At 45.4% G+C, this 20,210-nt stretch overlaps 1 protein-coding gene across 1 annotated transcript in view; it reads right to left on the bottom strand.

The window, feature by feature from the left end:
• LOC144174392 (uncharacterized) overlaps positions 1-18,236 on the bottom strand; it is a 56,375-nt gene extending 38,139 nt beyond the window's left edge. Inside the window, exons 1-5 of the mRNA XM_077703071.1 lie at positions 17,637-18,236; positions 17,197-17,283; positions 8,432-8,544; positions 5,152-7,015; positions 1,089-1,174 (exon numbers count right to left, since the gene is read on the bottom strand). Coding sequence (XP_077559197.1) covers positions 1,089-1,174; positions 5,152-7,015; positions 8,432-8,544; positions 17,197-17,283; positions 17,637-17,673 — 2,187 coding nt within the window. The 5' untranslated portion in view covers positions 17,674-18,236. The remainder of the gene's footprint in view (positions 1-1,088; positions 1,175-5,151; positions 7,016-8,431; positions 8,545-17,196; positions 17,284-17,636) is intronic.
• Between the last annotated feature and the right edge of the window lie 1,974 nt (positions 18,237-20,210).

Raw genomic sequence — 20,210 nt, 5'->3', positions numbered from 1 at the left:
TGTGCGTAGATCCGTGTTTCAAGGAATACCACACTCTGAAATACTATTGAACATTTTTCAGTTCTAAGTGATGCTGACCCCAAAATACTGTTCCTGATAATTTTTTACCATTTAACCCTGACTTTAGACATTTTGTACATTCCAAATCCGCAATAAACTAATTTGACCACCAGGGAAAGTTTTTTTCAAAAAAAATTCGACCCTCAAAGGGTTAACTACTTGATCAGTGGCAAAAATCTACATGGCCATTCCCCATTGTACCTTCTGTAGCTACAAACTTATATACACAACTCAAAAAGCTGCAAAAGTTTCCCGCATGTGTTACTAACAAACACACAATAGTGTTATAAACTGCCCTGGCATGCGTCAGCCTAGAGCATCAGATATATGCCCTACCTACAAGTGACACAGAGATGACAAACAATGAACACACAAACCCGGCATTAGCCTCGTTATTTGGAGCACTCCACTGAACTGCCTTGCATCTAATAGCAGTGCGCGATTCCCTGTCATAGCCACAACCTGTAATAAGCAGACTCCAACTGCACTAGGCAAACCTTCGTAAACCAGCCTTTACAACACAACTGCCCAGGTGATTATGTTGAAACAGTGACTTCGAAATGATTCCCTGGTTTATTTAAAACGCTGTCACACCTTTGGTTTCCTCCTTGTGCCTTTTGTTTATCCTTGCACATGTCTGGTTTCAATGTACCAGCTTAACTAATCTTAGCTTTGAATATTTGTTTCTACACATTTGAGGCATTGTCTGTCGCTAAAAAAAGGACAAAGGAGCTACAAAAAATGTTCTATTTCAGACAAAACTAAGCTATCCAGCCTTTAGTGGCCCCTTTATGCCCTGTGCCACCATGAAAGAATATCGGCATACTTTGGAGTGAAAGAATGTAAGCCGCATTTGTTTGTTGTGTTTTGTCATGCCCAGAAACTGAAGTTTTTTTAGTGCGGTGTTTTCCAGCGCGGTTGATAAAGCCGGAACAGGTATGAAGTAAAGACAGATCTTCCGTTCAGTTCGAAAGGACAGCCTAAACCGGTACTATACTAAGAATTTGAAAAGGAAAAATGGGAATTACCACAGGAGTTGACTCGTCCTTTACATCGTCGTTTTCTTCCTGCATGTCGTCATCCTGTTCCGAGTCGACGTTTGAGTTGTCTGACCCTGTAATTTGAGATCAAATGGGAGTGACATCGTGCAATCAGTAACCACATCCACTTTTCCTCCCAATAAACGTGCCCCTTGGAGCCAGTCAAAGCAGCAGCAATTTAAGCATCTTGGCAATAGAAAAGCAGGGGAAAAAAAAAATTACTATACCTTCCCACAACATACATCAACACACAGCCTGAACCATGCGTAGCCCTTACATCTACTGAGAGCACGTGTTGACTGCACAGCATACCACTGAGCAAAAAAACGATGGCCTACATCTGCATACATGCACACATTGCAGCTAGCCCACTATGTTCCAACCGTGATGACATGCTGCAGTAACAGGAGACTGGTGCTAGTATCCCAAAGGGAGAGACTGAGAGACGTGAAAGCCCCCCTGGTTTCTCCCCAGGCCCAACTTCATTTTTATGCTTCCCAGAATGGGTGCCCATCCAAAATCAACACGGTTAAAAACACCCCTCAACCAAGACCTCAACCAGAACTGCAGACATTTTAGTTAAGAAACAAAAGCGTAAAGTGAAGGACATTTATTCCCGAAAAAAAAAAAAAAAAAGAGCAATTTTTCATCTGGCAGGCTTGGTCATTAATGACGGTGGAAACTTTTTTGCAGACCACAACAACATTCAGCACCTCTTCCTAGACGGTTGTTCTCGAATTAGAGTTATTCCCAAACATGTTTCAGGCACAGAGTTTCATGCAATAACAACTAGAGAGGAACCTGGCACTGCAATCGTACGCCTCAATGGGCATGATGCATACCTGCCAACCTAGCAACATGAAAATTTGGGAGACCGCAGCAGAAAAAGGGGGGGGGGGGGGGGGGGGGGGGAATTTTTCTTTTGCAAATTATTGAGACTGGAGATTGACATCAGAAAGGGGTAAGGATGTTTATTTTGAACTGCTTTGTTCTTTTCGCGAAGTCACGAAGCACGGAAACTCAGCTGTGTATGAGTCCAGAAATACTTGCAAGCACTTCTTTGCTTTTGACAGCGCCATCGATCTTAAAACTGAACTTGGGAAAACATGCAACTGACGCCTAGGCAGGTGGCGTAGGCCTAGCGTACAAAATGCGCTCGCACTTCCTCCAAATCCGGTCATGCTCTAAACAACGACTCCTATAGCAAGATGCCTGCCTGCCTGCCGCGTTCATGAAAGACCTGTTTTCAGTGGTGGTAGCTAGCAATGCTTGCGGAGGTCGCTCGCAACAGATCTCCACACACACGGCCACGGCTGCTTCGAGCGGCGCCGCCGTGGCACGCATGCCCCCTTCCACCGAACCAACCGATCTCCATTGGCAGTTGGCGATCCGAAATGGCCAGTGTTGCTACAAATTTCAAGTTGACAACACGCCGCATTATTGCAGACACTCTCAAAGTGCTCGCATCAATGCTTCGTGCCAAAACTATGCGTGGAACGTCAGCTACGACAGACAGACGTGAAAGTTGTGGTACCATTTCCCTCGCCTTCTTTTGGTAACGGTGGCGAGCGCGTCTTGCGGCCGGCCTTCGCCCAGATGCGCGGTACTCTATAGCAGTCTATAGTGCCTAGAATATACTTAGTGGTACTTTACGGTAAGGTTACAAGAAACTAGAAGTATAGTGGCGAGTGCCCTCCCGCAGCCCAACTGTCGCAGCAGGAAAGACTGTACGCGCGTGATTAAAAAAAAAAAAAAAAAAAAAAAGCTTCTACTGTGGCAGCCACTTTTCGGGAGATTCGAGATAGCTTTCGTACAATCGGGAGATTAGGTCAAAATTCGGGAGTCTCCCGGACAATTCGGGAGAGTTGGCAGGTATGGTGATGGGTAGTTCTGGATTCGGACTGGCACTCGATGGCTTGTGGAAGTTACTATGGATTGCAGGCAGTTTCGTTTTCGTTTCGGATTTACATGAATGCATTTGCCTATGCGGGGTGTTGGAAGAAGCTATCAAAAATACGGTTCTCCTCGAACTGTATGCCGCGCGCGCACTGACGCCGCCCTGAGTGGAATGTTTTTTAACCAGAGTTGCGAATTGGGTGGGTTATCAATTCATTGCCGGCACAGCAAGCACGAAAACACAAATGACGACGCTCTATGCGGCGAAGTTGTCTGCGAATCAGGAGTTGTGGCGCTGCTCATTCGGCAGAGCAATGTATTGTTGAAGCTGATGACGGTTGCGAATCGCTTGGCTTGGAACAGCCACACCTTCCGTGCGAATGCCGGCTCCTACGGCGCAGAGCAGCAGTACCGGCGGCTGATAGGAACACAGCTTGATGAATGTCAATAATTCAGGCAAGAATAACATATCCAAAGGTAATCGATTTTTTTTTTTTTTATGAGCACAAGACTTTTCTCTTTTTATTACAAACCACCAGCGCCGAAACTTTTACAAGTAGTTTTTAAAGAAGTCCACGTCCTGCTGTAGTTGGTGGCAAATGGCAAACCTGCTCCACAAACCTCCTCGACTCCGCGTCTGGTTTTTATTTAAACACGCCGTTTTATTTCGTACAAAACCGGTTTTTCGTCACTAACTTTCTTGTTCGCCATGTAATTTGTGAACGGAGAGCCGGGCAATACGAGTTTTTTTGTCAAAAAACACAATTTGCGCATCCAGAGGCCTGTTTCGATCCTATGCAATCCGGTTCCAGAACTACCCATCATTCCCATTGAAGCGTAAGTGCCGCTGCCATGTTCACATTGACACTAGCGCCAGTTTCCCCTCTAGTTTATTATTGTATGAAACTCTATGGTTTCAGGGATCTTGTGAAGTCCCCACTGTAGGGTGTAAGGACATCTCCCCATCAGCATCAACTCTTGAGGGTGATGAAGAAAAGTTTGTTTTGAAGAAAAAAAAAACCATACATCCTTGTACTTTGCTTTTAGTATGTAGTCTTTTAGGTAGAGTGTTCAGAGAGTACAAGAAAGAAGAGCTGAACCCACACTAGGAGAGTGGAAATAGTTCTCTAAAAGAACCTTACAACCACCATATACTAGGACGTAAGTGTTTCTCTCCAGGTTCTATGACAAAATACGACTTTTTTCAGTTTGAAAGATGTGGCCTTTGGGAGAACTCGCCTCCATTTCAGCCACGAAATATGCGGCGGCCGACCGCAGACAACAATCTGTTATATCATAAAGTGCCAGAAAGGGGCTGGTTCCAGTGCTTCATATGTTCCTTTTAGTATGTCGATTATTTCTTTGCAATTTGGAATAAATAGGTATCACTGTTACTGTGAAAAGGAGTCTTTTTTAATAAACCCGACTTGTATTTTGTCTTCACGGCCCATTCAAATGCCCAATAAAGCCGGTAGAGTGGTTGGCTAGAGCTGCACTTCCTGTGTTCAAATTAGCAAGATGTAGAGACTACACCACCACCCTGTCCAGCCCCTTTTTTACACTGCAATATACATGGGCGCATTTTTTTCAACACATTTTGCCGCATTTTCTGCTTCTTCTCATGGGAGGGTAGAGGGAAATTTCCCACGAAATCAAGATCAGCTATCGATTCACAAAAACAGTGAACCCAATAATTGTACTCGTTCTCCCAAGAAATTCAAATCGCAGTTTTCGACTACCGTGAAGTTCCAAGAGGACAGCCTCTTCCAAAACATCGCCCGCCCCCCTTTTAGGGGTGAAATGTGCAATTTACTAAAAGGCCCCAAAAATCGCCCATCCCCTAAGACTTAAGCACCAATGAGAGAGCCAAATGAACGTGAATCATCTATTCATGTATTGATGCGGTTACTTTTTGTCCTTTTTGCACTTCACCCAAAGTTCACCCACCTCGTATTTTTTCTTGACATCTCCACGGTTTTGGACGCCGATGTGGCCACTTTTTTGCAGTTTTTCGCACCCGACTCGAAAGTTCGCCCATCCGGTATTTTTCACTTAACATCTCTGTACTTGGGGTGGGCGTTCTTTAGGAACTGTGCGTTAAGTACACGGGTGTCTTTAGGAGCAAAGTGCGTTAGAAGCAAGGGAAGTAACTCACCTTTTTTCTTGCTCGTTTTAGCCTTCCTGGGAACACTTCCTTTCTTTGACTTGGTACCAGGTGACTCCTCCTCCTCTTCCTTGGCTGTCTTCCTGGATTTCTTCGGAATGGTGAGCAGCTTGGCAATCTCTTTGTCCTCGCTGTCGTCAACGCTGGGGAGAGCCTCCACACCCTCCATGGGTATTTCAGAGCTGTCTATGGGTAGACGTACCAGACTCACGGCCAAATTCATTTTCAGCTTTGGATCATTGAACTCCTCAACTGCCTTCTCAATGCATTCGGCAATGAGTACGCTCGACGAACTAGACGTGCGTTTCCTCTTCCTGGCAACATCCTTCTTCGGAGGCTTGTGGGTACGTGGGGATTGCGACAGGTCCGGAAACTCGTCATCGCTCGAGGACTCACCCGAGTACCGCAGGCTCCGCATGAGGGCGCGGCGTGCTTTTTCATTCTTGCTCAATGGAGTGCGCTTTTTCTTTCGAGGATTCGCCGTGCCTTGGGGCGTGTGCGGTTCGTTGTCGTCATCTTCGTGAGAGCTTGGAACAGTTTCTGTCGAACGGTCATTGTTTTCCGCAGCCGAATCTACGATACCTATCTTTACTGCCCTCTGACCATCACCTTCACCAGCTGAGGGACCCTCACTGTTTTCCACCAACTCACTGATGCCTGGAGCAGCGTCGAGAGCTGCTCCTGGATTTGCGGCATCGTCAGCATCTAAAGCTTCTTTGGTCTGCTTGTCCTGATCTTTACTCACAAGTTTCTCTTTGTCAACAGCTTTCTTAAGCTGCTCCTTATGAGGAGGTGTCTCAGGTACGATCTCGTCCGTTGTGTTAGCACCACTGGTGTACAGGTCCGCGAGCAGGCTCTCAGACTCGTTTTCGCTTTCACCGTTCGGGGGGAGCGGTGAAAACTCATCCCCCAGACTGAGAACTGGCGGCACCTCCAAAGTGGCAGGAGCCGCTTCCGCCTTTTTCTCTTTGCCGACACCTGCAACTAACTTTGCAGCACTCCCTCCGACCTCTTCCGAAGCACGACGAGCATCGTCTTTGGCCCCACTGCCGGAAGTTTCACCATTCACCATCTTGGCACTTGGTCCAGCTATCTTCCCCCTGCCAACATCAGCTGTTGAGGCACTGCCCGCGGCTTCAGAGTCCCCTCCCCTTTCTCCTCCAGAGGCCTGTTCACCTTGGTCCATTTCCTCTCCATTGTCCTCGTCTGGTTCACTCAACACAACGCACTCAGGGTCAGGTGCGGCGACGGGCTTCTTGTTCCTAGTCCGCCTTTTCGTGCGCTTCGACTGGGAGTCCGCAGAGGCCGGTGAGTCTGGACAGCTGTCCTTGACCTCCTTTTCCTCCGCTTTCCGCCGGGACCTCAGCTGGCGTTTTTCGCAGTCCTCCGCACCCTGGGCAATGCGCGCCAAGGTCCGGGCATGGTCCCGCAGCATCTTGCTCACCGTGGCCAGGTTTCCCTCGCCCCTGGCGAGCTCGGCGACCGACTGCTGGATCAGTTCTGCCTTCTCCAGGGCCAGCCTCTTCAGCTCCGCCTCGCTCATCTTTATGGGGGTGGGCCCTTGCTGCGCCGCCTTGTTCCCCACGTCCTCGCTGTACTTCTTCACCATGTTGGCATAGTTGACCATGGGCGCGAGGGGCGCCGGGTCGCACACGTAGCATTTCCACTCCTTGAGCGACGCGATGCGCCTCAGCTCGCGGCGGGAGAGGTTGCGGTGCACGCACTTCTTGCAGAAGGCGCGGGTGCAGGAGTCGCACACGATGAGGTTCCCGCCCTCGGCGCACCAGCTGCAGTACTCGTCCACGCCGGTGTCGTCTTTCTTGAAGTCCCCATCGCCGTAGTATGAGTAGCACCGCTGGAACAGGCAGTGCCGCAATTAGGAACACAGGACGCAACGGTGGCACTAGTTCCATGACAGGGAAACACTCTCAGTTGGCTGCTGCTGTAGCCAGACATGCATGTAGCAGCTACAAATGTATAAACGTCCGGTTCAAAACATCACGAAGCTGAGTGAAGTCAAAAGTAAATGGCAGCTGCTGGCTGAAGCCGTGGCACTGTAGCCCCGTAATTTCCACTGTACAAGGGACCGGCTTCTGGTGCTCTCAAATTACAGCCGACTCATGTTAATCCACATCACTCTTGCTATTAGCACGTTCACAATACACCTTGCAAATGGAATACACCTCAACTCCGCTAAAAAATTCCAACAACATATTTGATTTAACGTGACAGCTATTGCACCAACCACAAGAAATTGAGAAATACTGGAACTGCAAACTGCACTACAAAGAAAGGAAGGTTGAACAGAAAACAAATGTTCCCCACAAAACATGCGCAGCCAACCTCTGTTTTACCACGTCGAGAACTGCTTTGCGCGGTAGCACGATAGGCACTAGTGTTTACATTTTTGTATGCATGTAAATAACTTTCGTACTTACACAGCTCATATGTGTAGTATTATTCTATAAGGGCCTTACGTTCAAGGTCTATATTTCAAATTTTTTTATGTGCACACTGTGCAAAGTGGCACTGAACTTTTCATCATTTTTTGTTACTTTTTTGTTTTGATAACTTTTTGATAAAATTCATAATAAATCTGTTGTTTGAAATTATTTTTTTTTGGAAAGCCCTATCCCTCCTCTATCATTCCATACTTTACACTTTAGCATCAATCATTTTCTGTGGCAAGAGAAAAATGTTTCCTGGACTACCCAGAAACAACCGATTTTTCCACGGTCACGAAAGTGTTAAGCCCATAACTAAATGAGATGGGCAGGACTCGAAAACAACACTACTTTTTCTGTTGCACACACAGCACACAATAGCCAGAAGAGACATTGACAGCTAGAACTGCCCAAGACACGTCGTAGCCTGAATCTAGTCGGAGACGCGGCCACCATTAGTCGATCTAGTCAGTGGAAGGGCAAAGGGCCACTGGGTAGTGCCCTCAACCTATCCTCTCCCGCAAAAAGAAGCCGCAAGAGCTCAAAGTGTCGAAGTAGTCAATTTGCACAAAACACTGACTACCTGAAGATGACTACATGATGAAACAAGGAGACACATAGAAGGCCAAAAACCCATTCAGAACAAATTACTATTTTAGAAAAAATGAGAGCAAAGCTGCATATGTTGCAGATTACACATGCTTTCTTCATCTGGCAGGGCAATAATGCTACGGGGCAGCAACTGCCTGTTCCAGAGGAGGCAGTAAATTAGCCAATAACTTTTTTTGTCAGTGCACGCTCAGCATGCAAGAGTTAAATATACTCACCTTGCAGACAAGGACTTGAAGGACTCTGTGGATCCGGAGCTCTCCACTGCAGTGATGGTTCAGCTGATGACCGCACGATGAACAGGTGACCGTTAGCTTCTCAATTTCCTCGCCTGAGAACGAATCACACGAGAACATGGCAATCAGCCAAGCCGACGCAAAAATATATCATGGCAGCCTGAATTTTAGCATAAGGACTCGCGCGGCACATACAACCCCTTACCCAACACAAATCGTCAGCAGAGGAACAAAATCAAATGAAAAGATACTTTGCCCAGTATGAAATTGAAAGCTATTTTTCGGGACCTGGTTAGTTTTATTTCAGCCAAGCCATTAGGCCGCATAATAGTGAATGACAAAAAAGAAGCAGAATAAACACAAAGAACAGAAAGAAAAAACAAGATGCAAATCACTCTGCTCGCATTGAAGCGAAATTCCTTTTGCCTGCACATTTTCAAACTTGCGCAAAAGAATGACGGAACTGAGAAGAGCTTTTTTTTTTTTTTTTTGCCCAATAAATTGGCAAGCTGACCCTATTTATAGCAAAATTTTTGGCCTATTTTAGTAAACAACTAGTACAACCCATGTTTTCAGGATGACATTGTCAAGTTTATTGCATATTAATTGCATGCAAAGACCAGATGTCATTGTGGATTATCATTACAACAACAACAACAAAATCTAAGTGCATCATCAAACCAAGCTGTGGTTCAAATGTTGTACCTACAATCAGCTAAGTTACCTTTTTCAATCTTTTTAAACAATCCAACTGCCATTAGGTATACAAAAGAAGAATCACGAGAGTAGCATCTGCCTTCAACTCATCCCATATGCCGCTTTTATTTTAAAATGAACAACAACACAGTCTGTAGGCATGGATCAAGAAGAGTGTGTACGAAATCTGCAGCAACATCTTGGCATTCACACAGCATGAAAACCACCATGCAACGACATGAAAGTTTACCCAGGTGGAAGTTACTAGACTGACTCCGGTTCCTTCCTACATAGGTGTGCTTGTTTTTTAGTTTCTCAGTACTGCATTGAACTGCAGCTTGCCTTGAACAGGTATTTATAAACAGAACATCTGAACATGAACCTGGAATCAAGAGAGAGCAATACTGAATGTCGAAGCCACAAAGGGTACCTTTCCACTCCTATCATAGAACCTGGGCAGCCTGGATTAGTGAGTATCGATTTATTCATTTAGAAATTTCATTCCGGACTAATTAAATCCGTCCACGCCAGATAAAGAACACTCACTGCAGTTTCAACACTCGTGCACAAAGAATGAAAAGAAGACTTGCGGTTAGTCCCTGTGGGATTCCAACACACACATGTATCTACAACATCTCTAGCAGTTCAGTATTATAACACGCACCACACACAGCTGAGCCCTGGAAAGAATAGCAGTTGTAATTCTTGGTGGTCTGTTGTCAGGCCCTGTTCGAAAACGCGACATGGCTGTAGTAGTCCGCTGTTGTTTTTCGCCCGACTTGGGTGTTAAAGGTTAAATTTCGCGACCTTTCTCATTGCAATGCGCTCGCATTCTTTGTATACATGCCGTGTCATCCCTTGAGAGATAAGTGAACTTTGTTTGTTGAAGTTTACTTCTTTTTGCACAAGGGTGCAGCACAATGTTGAGCATGGGCCTTCTGGATCCCAGAGTGTTTTCATGTGCACGCTGCTCGCTGAGAAGCACGGCAGCTTTCTCACTGCATGTGTTCGACGGTGGTGCACTTAGCAAAAGCGACGATGCCTCCATGAGATGTGAGATGTGCTGTTTGTAAGAAAAACAAAAGGAGGCAGAAGGGAAACTGCTTTTCTGCAGAACCTGCAGTAACAACCCTGGCCTGCACTCTGGAGAATGCTTCGAGCAGTTTCACACGCTGCTCCAACATCAGTAAAGGAGTTGCGAGCAGAATGCAAGAGAAAAAATAAATATCCTGTGAGTTTTTCTTGCGCATTTTGTGTTTTTCTTTGCGACGTCAGAAACTGGCGAAATAGTTTCAGACCAGAACGGCCAGAAAGCGGATAAAAGTTTCGGACCGATAAGGGTTAATGATTACTAGGTATTTCTGAAGAGTTTCATTTCGGTTTCTTTTTTTGTTGTTGTTGTTGGAATTTCCCAATTCTTTTGCACTGCTCTTTGCAAATTGACGGTTGTCGAGAGCACTGCCTAACCTTCAAGGTTGCAAGCTTTGCTTTACGAGGGAAGAAAAAAAAAAAAAGAACGAAACGGCAATTGTGGTTTCAAAGTGCTGTGAAAAGTAGCCTGTGGGTTCATGATTTGAATAAAAACCAACCGAACAGACACGGACACACAAAGTAGGGAAGGCACTAGCCTTGTCCCATTTACACTACTATATGCGGCCATATCTCTTTGTATGCTTAGAATTCTGAAGGGGGCACATGGGTCTTGGTAACCAAAAAATTGCCAAAAAAAAGCAATTTTTTAAGCATCACTTTTCTCTAGAAATGCAGTTTTTCCTCTAAAAAATTCTGTACTTGGAACAGTACCAGGTACTTATAACAGCCATAGAGATCAAATTTCAACAAAAAAAGATGACAGTTTTTTTCATAATTCCCCACTTTTTCACCCCAAGTGGTATCGCAGTGATAGGCAATTCTCGAGAGGTACATCCCACCATGTAGTGCAGCTAGGAAGATCATTTCGTTTGCACAATGAAGCTGAATATTTAAACCATCCAGTAAGGGAAGAATACTTTGCATTTTGTGTTTCAGTTAATTAGCATTAATTTTAATTGGTTAGCAGGAGTACTTCAAACCTAGAAGTTAGAATTAATGTAAACTTGCATGCGATAGCAAAAAAAAACTGCTTCCAAGTTCCCACATTTCGATCTCCACAGCTTCTGGTATCTACAGTAAAGTTCTGAAAGAACGCCCCCTTCCGAAACAACACACACCCACCTTTAGGGGTGAAATATTCAATTTACAAGAAGACCCCAAAGATTGCCCACCCCCTCAAATCATGGCTTTGGCGCCGATGGGTGAACAAAATAAACGGGAATCATCTATTCATGTGATGATGCGGTCACTCATTTGTCCTTTCTGCACTTGAGCCGAAAGTTCGCCCATCTGGTATTTTTTTCTTAATATCTGCTTGTTTTGGATGGCGGTGCGGCCACTTTTTTGTAGTTTTTCGCACCTGACCCGAAAGTTCGCCCGTCACGCATTTTTCACTTGATATTTTTGTACTTTGAGTGGGCGTTCTTTCGGAACTTCACAGTATGCATGCCTTGCTGGCAATTTTTCTGTTGAATCGCTTTTTCCGTATTCTAGATAGCAAGGAAGATTTTTAATTCACTAGGAAACTAATTGCCGCACATCAAAAATAACTGAATATTTTAAATCAGCTAGAAAAACTGAACAAGCACATGAAGTTGCATCAAAATTGGTTGGAAAGCAACAAAAAAATTTTCGAAGACCAATGTGTGTGTCAAATTGCTGTTACTCGGGTATTGAGTAATATATAACCCGAAATACTCTATTAGCACAGAAATTGATTTACAAAATACAAAAGTTTGCGCATTTTGTTAGTGGGCATCAGTAGATTTCCACGCCAAGGTGAGGCTGCCCTGGCTGTCTTCTAAGCAGGGAGCTTGCACGGGTGATGTAATATCCAATCGGTACTCTAAAATAACATGTTAAGCGAAGTGATGGCAGCCTTTTAAAACATTATTAATATGGTGTACCAAAGGCACCTTGACATGTCAATCAATAGTACGTTCGGTCGCGCTGATAAAACTAGGTGATGTTTCATTTCAGGCCAGGTGATATTTGCAGTGCGCCGCTTAAAAAGTTTACTGCAACCCAATTCAATCTAGATAGCTCAGTGAGCTACGCGTAGGCAATAAAGTGCAAGTAAAACATTAACACCGTTTGCTTGTACAGCTAGCAATAACAATACAATTTGCAATCAGAAAAAAAAAGGCAACTGAACCACGGCATCCCAATGACTGTAAAGCAAAAAAAGAGTGCTTTTATTTTTCTTCTTTGAACCATGACCGGCTTTATAGATAGCGGCCTGCCAGTCGCAGTCGGTGGCAATGGGAGCCAGCATGCCAAAAATGCCAAAAGGTGTGCACTTCTTCCAGTGTGGACTGGCAAAGACTGAGCACAATGGATGGAGATGAAGACAAAATACGAACGATGGGAGGCTGAGCAAACACATATACAGCAGAGAAATGGGGACCAAATCTAGCGCCAGCCGGTGAAGCGACGTCAGAAGGAACTAAATCAAACCAACCTAGCAATAACAAATTTGGCCCGCGGAATTGGCAAGCATGGGCAGGTCACTATCTATAAAGCCGGTCGTGGCCTGAACACCACACTGCAAAACAGAAAAATGCTTATTACAGCCAATTCGGATTCCCTTCCTCTGCCCCTGCAATGTCCCTTCAATATATACAGTCGAGCCCAAATATAACGGCCCCACTTAAAACAAACTTTCACTTATAACGAACAAAACCGGCGTGACCGTCAAAATATACGTTATTTCAATGGCATAAAATCCCACGTACAACGAACGTCTTTGAGCCCTGCCGATCGGTTACAGCGAACAGCCGGCGCCGTGATGTGGGTTGAAATGATGGCCTCTGCCCAGCTCTGCCGGCGCAGGTCGCTTACCCGAACCTCCTCACGGAAAACCGGGTGCGTTTTGTGGGCCTCTCAAACCAGTGAATCTTTTAAACGACAAGCACTGCACATATCAGCAAAGCGAGCCATTTTGACCGAACTCTCCCAAGGCGTGAAAAACTGCGAGTTAGTAAATAAGTACAGCGTGTCAAAATCCAAAATTTCGACGATTCTGAAAAACAAGGATAACATAGCCAGTGGCGACGCCAACTCAACGGGCAGGTGGCGCCTGCGGAAGGCCACCTATGCGGACGTGGAGGACGCGCTACTGAAGTGGTTCGTCGACGCACGGGCTCGCAACATACCAATAAGTGGCCCAATGATGCTATGCTAACCAGATACTTTGCATTCATGCTGGATTTTCCTGACTTGTGCCCAGGCAATGGCTGGCAACATCGGTTCAAGGTGCGGCACGGCATTGTTTTCAAGTCAATTGTAGGCGAGGCGGCGTCCGCAATTGACCAAGATGTTGCAGCGTGGCTTGAAAAAAAAAAAAAAAAAAAAAAACGGATAAGTTATTTAAGGCTATGCAGAGCATGACGTCTATAACACAGATAAAACTGCGTTATTTTACCAGATGTTGCAAGATAAAACGCACGCTATGAAAGGTGACACATGCACTGGCGGGAAGCATAGCAAAGTGCGTGTCACAGCACTTGTGTGCCCTAACATGGATGGCAGCGATCGGCGCGTGCCCTTCGTCATCGGAAAATCGAAGAAGCCGCGTTGCTTTAGGAGCTATGTGCCCGTGCGCTACAGGCGCAATGCTAAGGCATGGATGACGCGCGATTTATTCGCGGAGTGGCTGAGCGAGTTCTACCGTGACATGCAGAGGCAAGGCAGGTGCATGCTGCTCGTAATCAATAACTGCTCCGCGCACCACGTGAAAACTTCCCTGACGGCAGTGACCCTGCTTTTTCTGCCCCCCAATACCGCTTCGAAAGTGCAGCCGCTTGATTTTGGAATAATACGTGCCTTTAAGGCATCGTATAGTTGCCGCGTTGTGGAGCGCTTGGTCATAGCTTTTGACCGCCCGGCAGCCAACTTGCCGCTTCGAGTTTCGCTGTATTCAGCTGTAGAGATGGTGAAGGCTGCCTGGTTGGAGGTGGCAGCCACCTGCAAGCGGAATTGTTTCCACAAGGCCGGCTTCGTGGACACAGCCTGCATCCTAGCCTGATGCTTCCGATGGTCAGTCCGGCGGCAATTTGTGGCAGCGAGTCACCGACTCCAGCATGAGGGGCCATGACCTCGGCTGGGACGATTTCGTTTGTGCCAATGAAGACGCCGACACTTCGGAGCCGTGCACGGACGAGGGCATCGTTAATGAAGTCCGGGGCAAGAGCGACGCAAAGGAATCGGACGCGGACGACGACGAAACTTCTGAGCCTGCACCTATAAGCTCGCCTAATGCAATGGGCTACATAGAGGACCTTGAACAACTTGTTTACGCCAACGGCCTCGGCGAAGAGCACGCGGCTGCTCTAAATAAACTGGAGACCGCCGTCATCCATCTGCACTGCATAAACATACAGCCATCATGGACTTCTTTGCGAGAAAATAAATTGTGTTTTGACTACCGATTTTTTTTTACCGAGGTCCATTTAGTACGAACTTTGGGATATAACGAACGGAGGCCGCATGACGCTCAGGTCCGCTATAAGCGGGCTCGACTGTATGTAACTATAATTTTTTTCAATTTTCCCAGTGCTATATTTTTCTCGCTTCCAGTTCAGTGATTGCCTTCTTTTGTTGCAAATTGATATCTGCTGTATTTTTTAATTCTTTGTTATTTTGGTTTGTAACCCACCCGCTGTAATGCCGTCGTGGCACTGTGGGTAATAAATGAATAAATAAATAAATAGAATGAAATGTTTTACATGCCAAATGTAAGGACGGAGCAGAGATACTCCAAAACGTATTCCAGAATTCAAATCCCAAAATACATGTGGTGGAAACGTATTCCAGAATTCAAATCCCAAAATACATGTGGAAACGTATTCCATCCCAAAATACATGTGGTGGATTTACAAAAACAAGAAACAGTGCACGAAAGGCTTGGACAAGAAAGGAGATGAACACAGCGCTGTTTGTCCCAGTCCTTGGGGTGCTATTTTTTTGTACAAGTACGAATGCCCACCAACTAGCCCACTTGCAATCTTGGTGGATTTATAAAATACAGAAAATGAAACACATTGTTCTAGAACAATGTGTTTCATTTTCTGTATTTTATAAATCCAGCTGACATAACTGGATATTTCAGGCTCCTCCCCAAATACAGTACAAAGTATTCCAATAAAACATACACGATGCTACCGGTGGCAGAATAATTTCTTTTCTACATTTATTTCACGAAAGGTCATTTTCAGCAAAAAGTATTTATACAGCATATGCATTGCAACCCAAGAATGCGAGTTGGACAATCATGGGACGACCTGATGCACATCTGTTCTAGGTGTGAAAGTAGGCCTAACTTAGTACATTTGAGTGATTAGGTGGGTCCAATGGAGCTTCTTTTCAATAGCATCACGCTCGGCATAAACACCTGCTTATAAAGCGTAGCCCAATGCACTTGGTGGGTATGTGCCACTCTGTGGGTATTTAACATGATGCTAAGCTTCAGATGTTAGATTTCCAGTTCATCCTCCTCGTGCTTGTGCACACATGTGCCCTTCATACTGTACATATAATTGCTAACAGAAAAGTTGGACAAATTGCCCTCGGGCAATAGCATGTCCTGAGATATGTTTACAGCCCAACAGCTGTTCCACAAACAATTGATTCCCCCCCCCCTGCAAAAGAAAAAAAAAAATAGATGCTATCTTTGCTATCTTCATGGCTCAAACAGTGTTTCATCACGGTAATTGCACCATATTCACCAGGTTGTCTGAACATCGAAAGACATTCACGGTATTGAAGGATTCCAGAATCTGCCCCTCCCTCTTTTTTGTGAACCCATACATATTCAGGCCCAATGACTGCCTGTCCTACAATGAACCCAACATTGGCGTGAAACACATTTCCCTTTTGCCATGTGTCCCTTTTCGACCCTTTGTTTCGTATGTACGCTTTGATTGGTGGTGTGAATCCTAAACTTGTCAACGAAAACTTGTCATTTACCTCCCATTCCCCAGTTTTAGCTTTTCACGCAAAACTGGAAATAAACTTAAGGAATGAAATCAATGAACAAGATACTTCTCTCTGGTAAAGTGTTGGGACATAGTCGACGCATCATCAAAATATTTGGTTACGGAGATAAAAATACATTTTCTAAATCTATATTGAGACAGAAAGATGCATTTCTGGCAGTTTTTTTAAGAATACTGCCTCAGTACTTTTGTATCATGATACTGACCATCCCTGCCAAGTATACACAATCAGCATACCGGTGTAGAAGCCTAACAATGAATTTGCGGCTTCTTGCTAATCTTTGACCAGATCAGTGTTTCCGTTTTTGGTGCCCATCAGAAAAAAAACCATTGCGGCCAAGAACCAAGCCTGTCATTTGTGCTAAGTTTCCCCAGCCACTGCAAATGGGTACGATTTTACTTCCTAGCTAAACACTTTCGCACAAGTTTTCTAGATGCTATACTTTTGTACAAATGAACGCCTCTCACTAAACATGACATGGTCTGCTGCCACGCTACGACTTTTTTTAGACCTGATATAGCTGACACATGGTAAAAGAAAAGACAACAAGAGTCACATGACCGGATGCAACGCCACCGCTTATCAATTGAGAAAACAGTGACATAGACTGAATGCCTTAAACTGTAGTGTGCATGAAGATCGATTTCAAAGAAGTCATTCAAACAAACCCACTTCAAAGGCAAAGTGCATAGTTGTAGTACTTAACAGATTACTGCACAAATAAAATGCACTAAAGCCCCTGCCCTGCACAAAATGTGCAAACTTTTACTCGGAGATGGGGAAGTATTGCGGTGAAGGCTTCAAATAACACATGTCAAACCCTCCACTTGTTTTGTTTTCGTTTGTTTCGTTACGATATGACATAACATGAATTTTACGTTAGCTTCTCGTCGTGCAAACTTGATTGCTGCATAATGAAACTTGCAGTCCTAAGCTGCGAATGGCGAACTATTTTCGCTCACTTGTTATTTGGGAACGCCGAACGGCCTGATTTTCGGCGCTCATCCAAACGAGACTCGTTGCATCTTCCTGGGCGGCTCCCTCCTCGCCTGAAATACGAAACAATGCATCACTACAGGCGCCTCTGCAATCGCACTCGGCGGGTCATTATAAACAAATGAATGATCTCCAACGGATTAGCTGCAACTGAATACCTTCGTTGGTCCATACAACAAAAGAACCTTGCGTCAAACAGCGAATTTACGTGGTTATACGAGCTGCTCTTGACAATGTTAACGAGCCTTAAAATTGTAACAAATAAGGAAAACAAAACGACTGGAATAGGTCTGAAAGCTATTCAAACATTCTTGTAGCATACGCAATTTGAGCGAACAAACGCAAAGAAGCAAAAACAATATCAAATGTCGTTCAGCTGATGCTCGTCGTGAGAGCGCATATTTACCCTTTGCGTTCGAGCTCGAGACCTCGCATTCAGCCATGCTCGGGGTGGATCTTTTCACTTAGGCGATGAAACACTTGGCCACAAGACACAGAATCAGAACATGCGGACGCAAATACGACCACATGCTGACAATTAAGCACGTATCTCGAAAGCGCAAACGCTGAAAGAAATGCGCGCGTAATAAGGGTTGCGTCTGGTTCCGCTCTCAGCCAACCAGAGCTCAGGCTCAACGTCGCGCCGGCGGACAGCTGAAGGGAGGTTGGTGCTCGAAGTATGACAGCACACTTATGTATTCGCTAATCTAGCGCAGCAAATGAGTCTAATCCGCTAATCACGGGCGTGATTAGCGATCAACCTGCCGAGACCACATCCGCACAATCTTTGTCGGTGAAAGGAAAAGTCGAAACGGCACGGACGAGCACCGAGGACATTCAAGGGAGCAAAGATGCCAAACTTCGCAAACAGACATCATAGGTCATGCATAAGCCTTCCGACACATTGTAACCGTGGGTCTATGAGGTAGAGTGCGGTCAAAAATTTTGCGCGTTGTGTGCAGCCGCACACAGCTGCTGTCACATACAAGTTTAAACGCCCGCGAGCACGTTCCGTTTCGCGTTTTACGTAAGCGCAACCGGTTCCTGATCAACCTGTCTACGCATGCGCCTCGTCAAATTACAGAAGTATTAGGCCATAGCCAGCGAATTAAACCTCAGTATTTGGCAGTAGTGAATTTGATGCCAACCCAACCACCCAGTACTGCTTGCGGCGAAAAGGAAAAAAGAAAATGGCCTCATCTGCATGGCGGTATTTTTAAATTGTTTTTACGGTATCGTTTTATTTTGGGCAATCCCTCGGTTTCTCCGTTACCACTGGCCATTTCCGTAAGGCAGCGTCTCCTGCCACGCGCGTGGCAGCAGCCACGCCCCCCTGGCAACGGCTGCTGCCACGCGTGACGTCATAACATTAATAATTGTCATTATTTTGTGTAGTGTAGTCCGAAATACACATTTTTTTTATTTGCAGTACAAAATAACGCACCATTGAACTGCTAAAACTTTTCTAAACAATTTTTGTTCTTGCGGGAGCAGCCGGCGATGCTGCTGCTGCTGCCAGCTGCCGTATCGCGGACATGGAGTCGCGTATCCGAAAGCGTGACGAAGCTCCGATTTTCTCGGGCCGGCAACGTAGATAAACCGGAGTTCATATTGTTAGAAGCACTATCTGAAAACGTGAGAAAGTTGCTTGTGATTATGTATTGCGTGGGGACCCAGCCAGCCTTTCCAGACCGCAGCAAAATAGCCGCTCTCGAGTAATGTTGACCTGTGACCGCTTGGTTATGCTTGGTGTACACCGATGGTACCTGCGTACAGTTTCAGCGTACGTGAGACGACATCGCACAGCCGACTGGCCTCGTTCGAACAAGCTACGTTCCACACAAGAAAAGACACCGTCCGAGCGTAATTCTGTGAACCTTCCGACGCATGTCGGCGCGGCGGCATCTACTATCAACAGTTTGCACCACGGCAAGTCCAGAATGCTTAAATGGGCGACCTGAAATCGCGGTGTGTGTTCTCGAAATGAAGACAACTTAGCAGCGCCAAAAGATAATCAGAATGTACAGTGCCGAGGACGAAGGGTAGTGGCGGCAACCGTTTTTTACTAGGCACATGTGCGCATTACAATTACAGACAATTGCGCCGAGAATAGGAAAGGTAATCTTTGGTGTCCCCACACATGTACCACGTACGTACCACTACAGTAGATCTCCTCTTCTGAAATATTAGCAAGGAAAACTCGAAAATCGGGAAGTTCTTATTTTCTAGTGGGCGAAATTGTAGCTTAAAATTTGTTTTACACCCACGATACGTTTTATGAGCAGAAAAGTCTTGTGAGCATGCGCCACAAGGATCATAATTGCGTGATATTCAGCGCTTAAAAAGATTTCCTAGTAGAAACGAAATATTTCGTAGTAGGATACATGATTATACAACAGTTTAGGACCTGCGACCTTCAAAAGGTAGACTAGCTAGACGCTTCATCTCATAGCCACTGCACTGGTATAACTTTCACATCTCACTGTATCGTGGTGTACGCTATGTTGGCCAGACTTGACTGAGTCCCTCATGCAAAGGAAGTTAATTCAGGACACACCCAAACGATAGGGTCAGAGAAGAGGCTGTAGAGACGGCAATAGGAAGGGTATATGCTTGGCCGGCCATCATGTCTAATACACCTACATGCACTCCAGCATATGAAAACCTATGGGTTCTGCACAGGCTCAATAAGCAACGTCAAAGAGAATCTTAAGATGTGCCTGGAACGTGAAAGCATCTACGGATTGTTTGTGTAAACAGGTATAAGCAGCGAGCATGCTGCAAATGTAATTGATAGGCAAACGTCAAGGCTATCATGGGGCGAATTTAACAAAAAGAAATGGTGCAAAAGATCCCAATTTCAAACTACATTGATGTTATATGTGCATGCACTATAAACACAGTCATCAGTATGTTAACTGTACGTAAACACTCAAGTGATATGATCAAACGGAACTAGAGGCCCCACTGCAATCGCCCA

This window comes from Haemaphysalis longicornis, unplaced genomic scaffold (assembly GCF_048455015.1).
Source record: "Haemaphysalis longicornis isolate Haplotype H1 unplaced genomic scaffold, Haemaphysalis longicornis Haplotype H1 scaffold_3, whole genome shotgun sequence".
NCBI classification, from domain to species: Eukaryota; Metazoa; Arthropoda; class Arachnida; order Ixodida; family Ixodidae; genus Haemaphysalis; species Haemaphysalis longicornis.
Note: the sequence above shows the minus strand (reverse complement) of the source record. Positions and strands in the feature narration are given on the sequence as shown.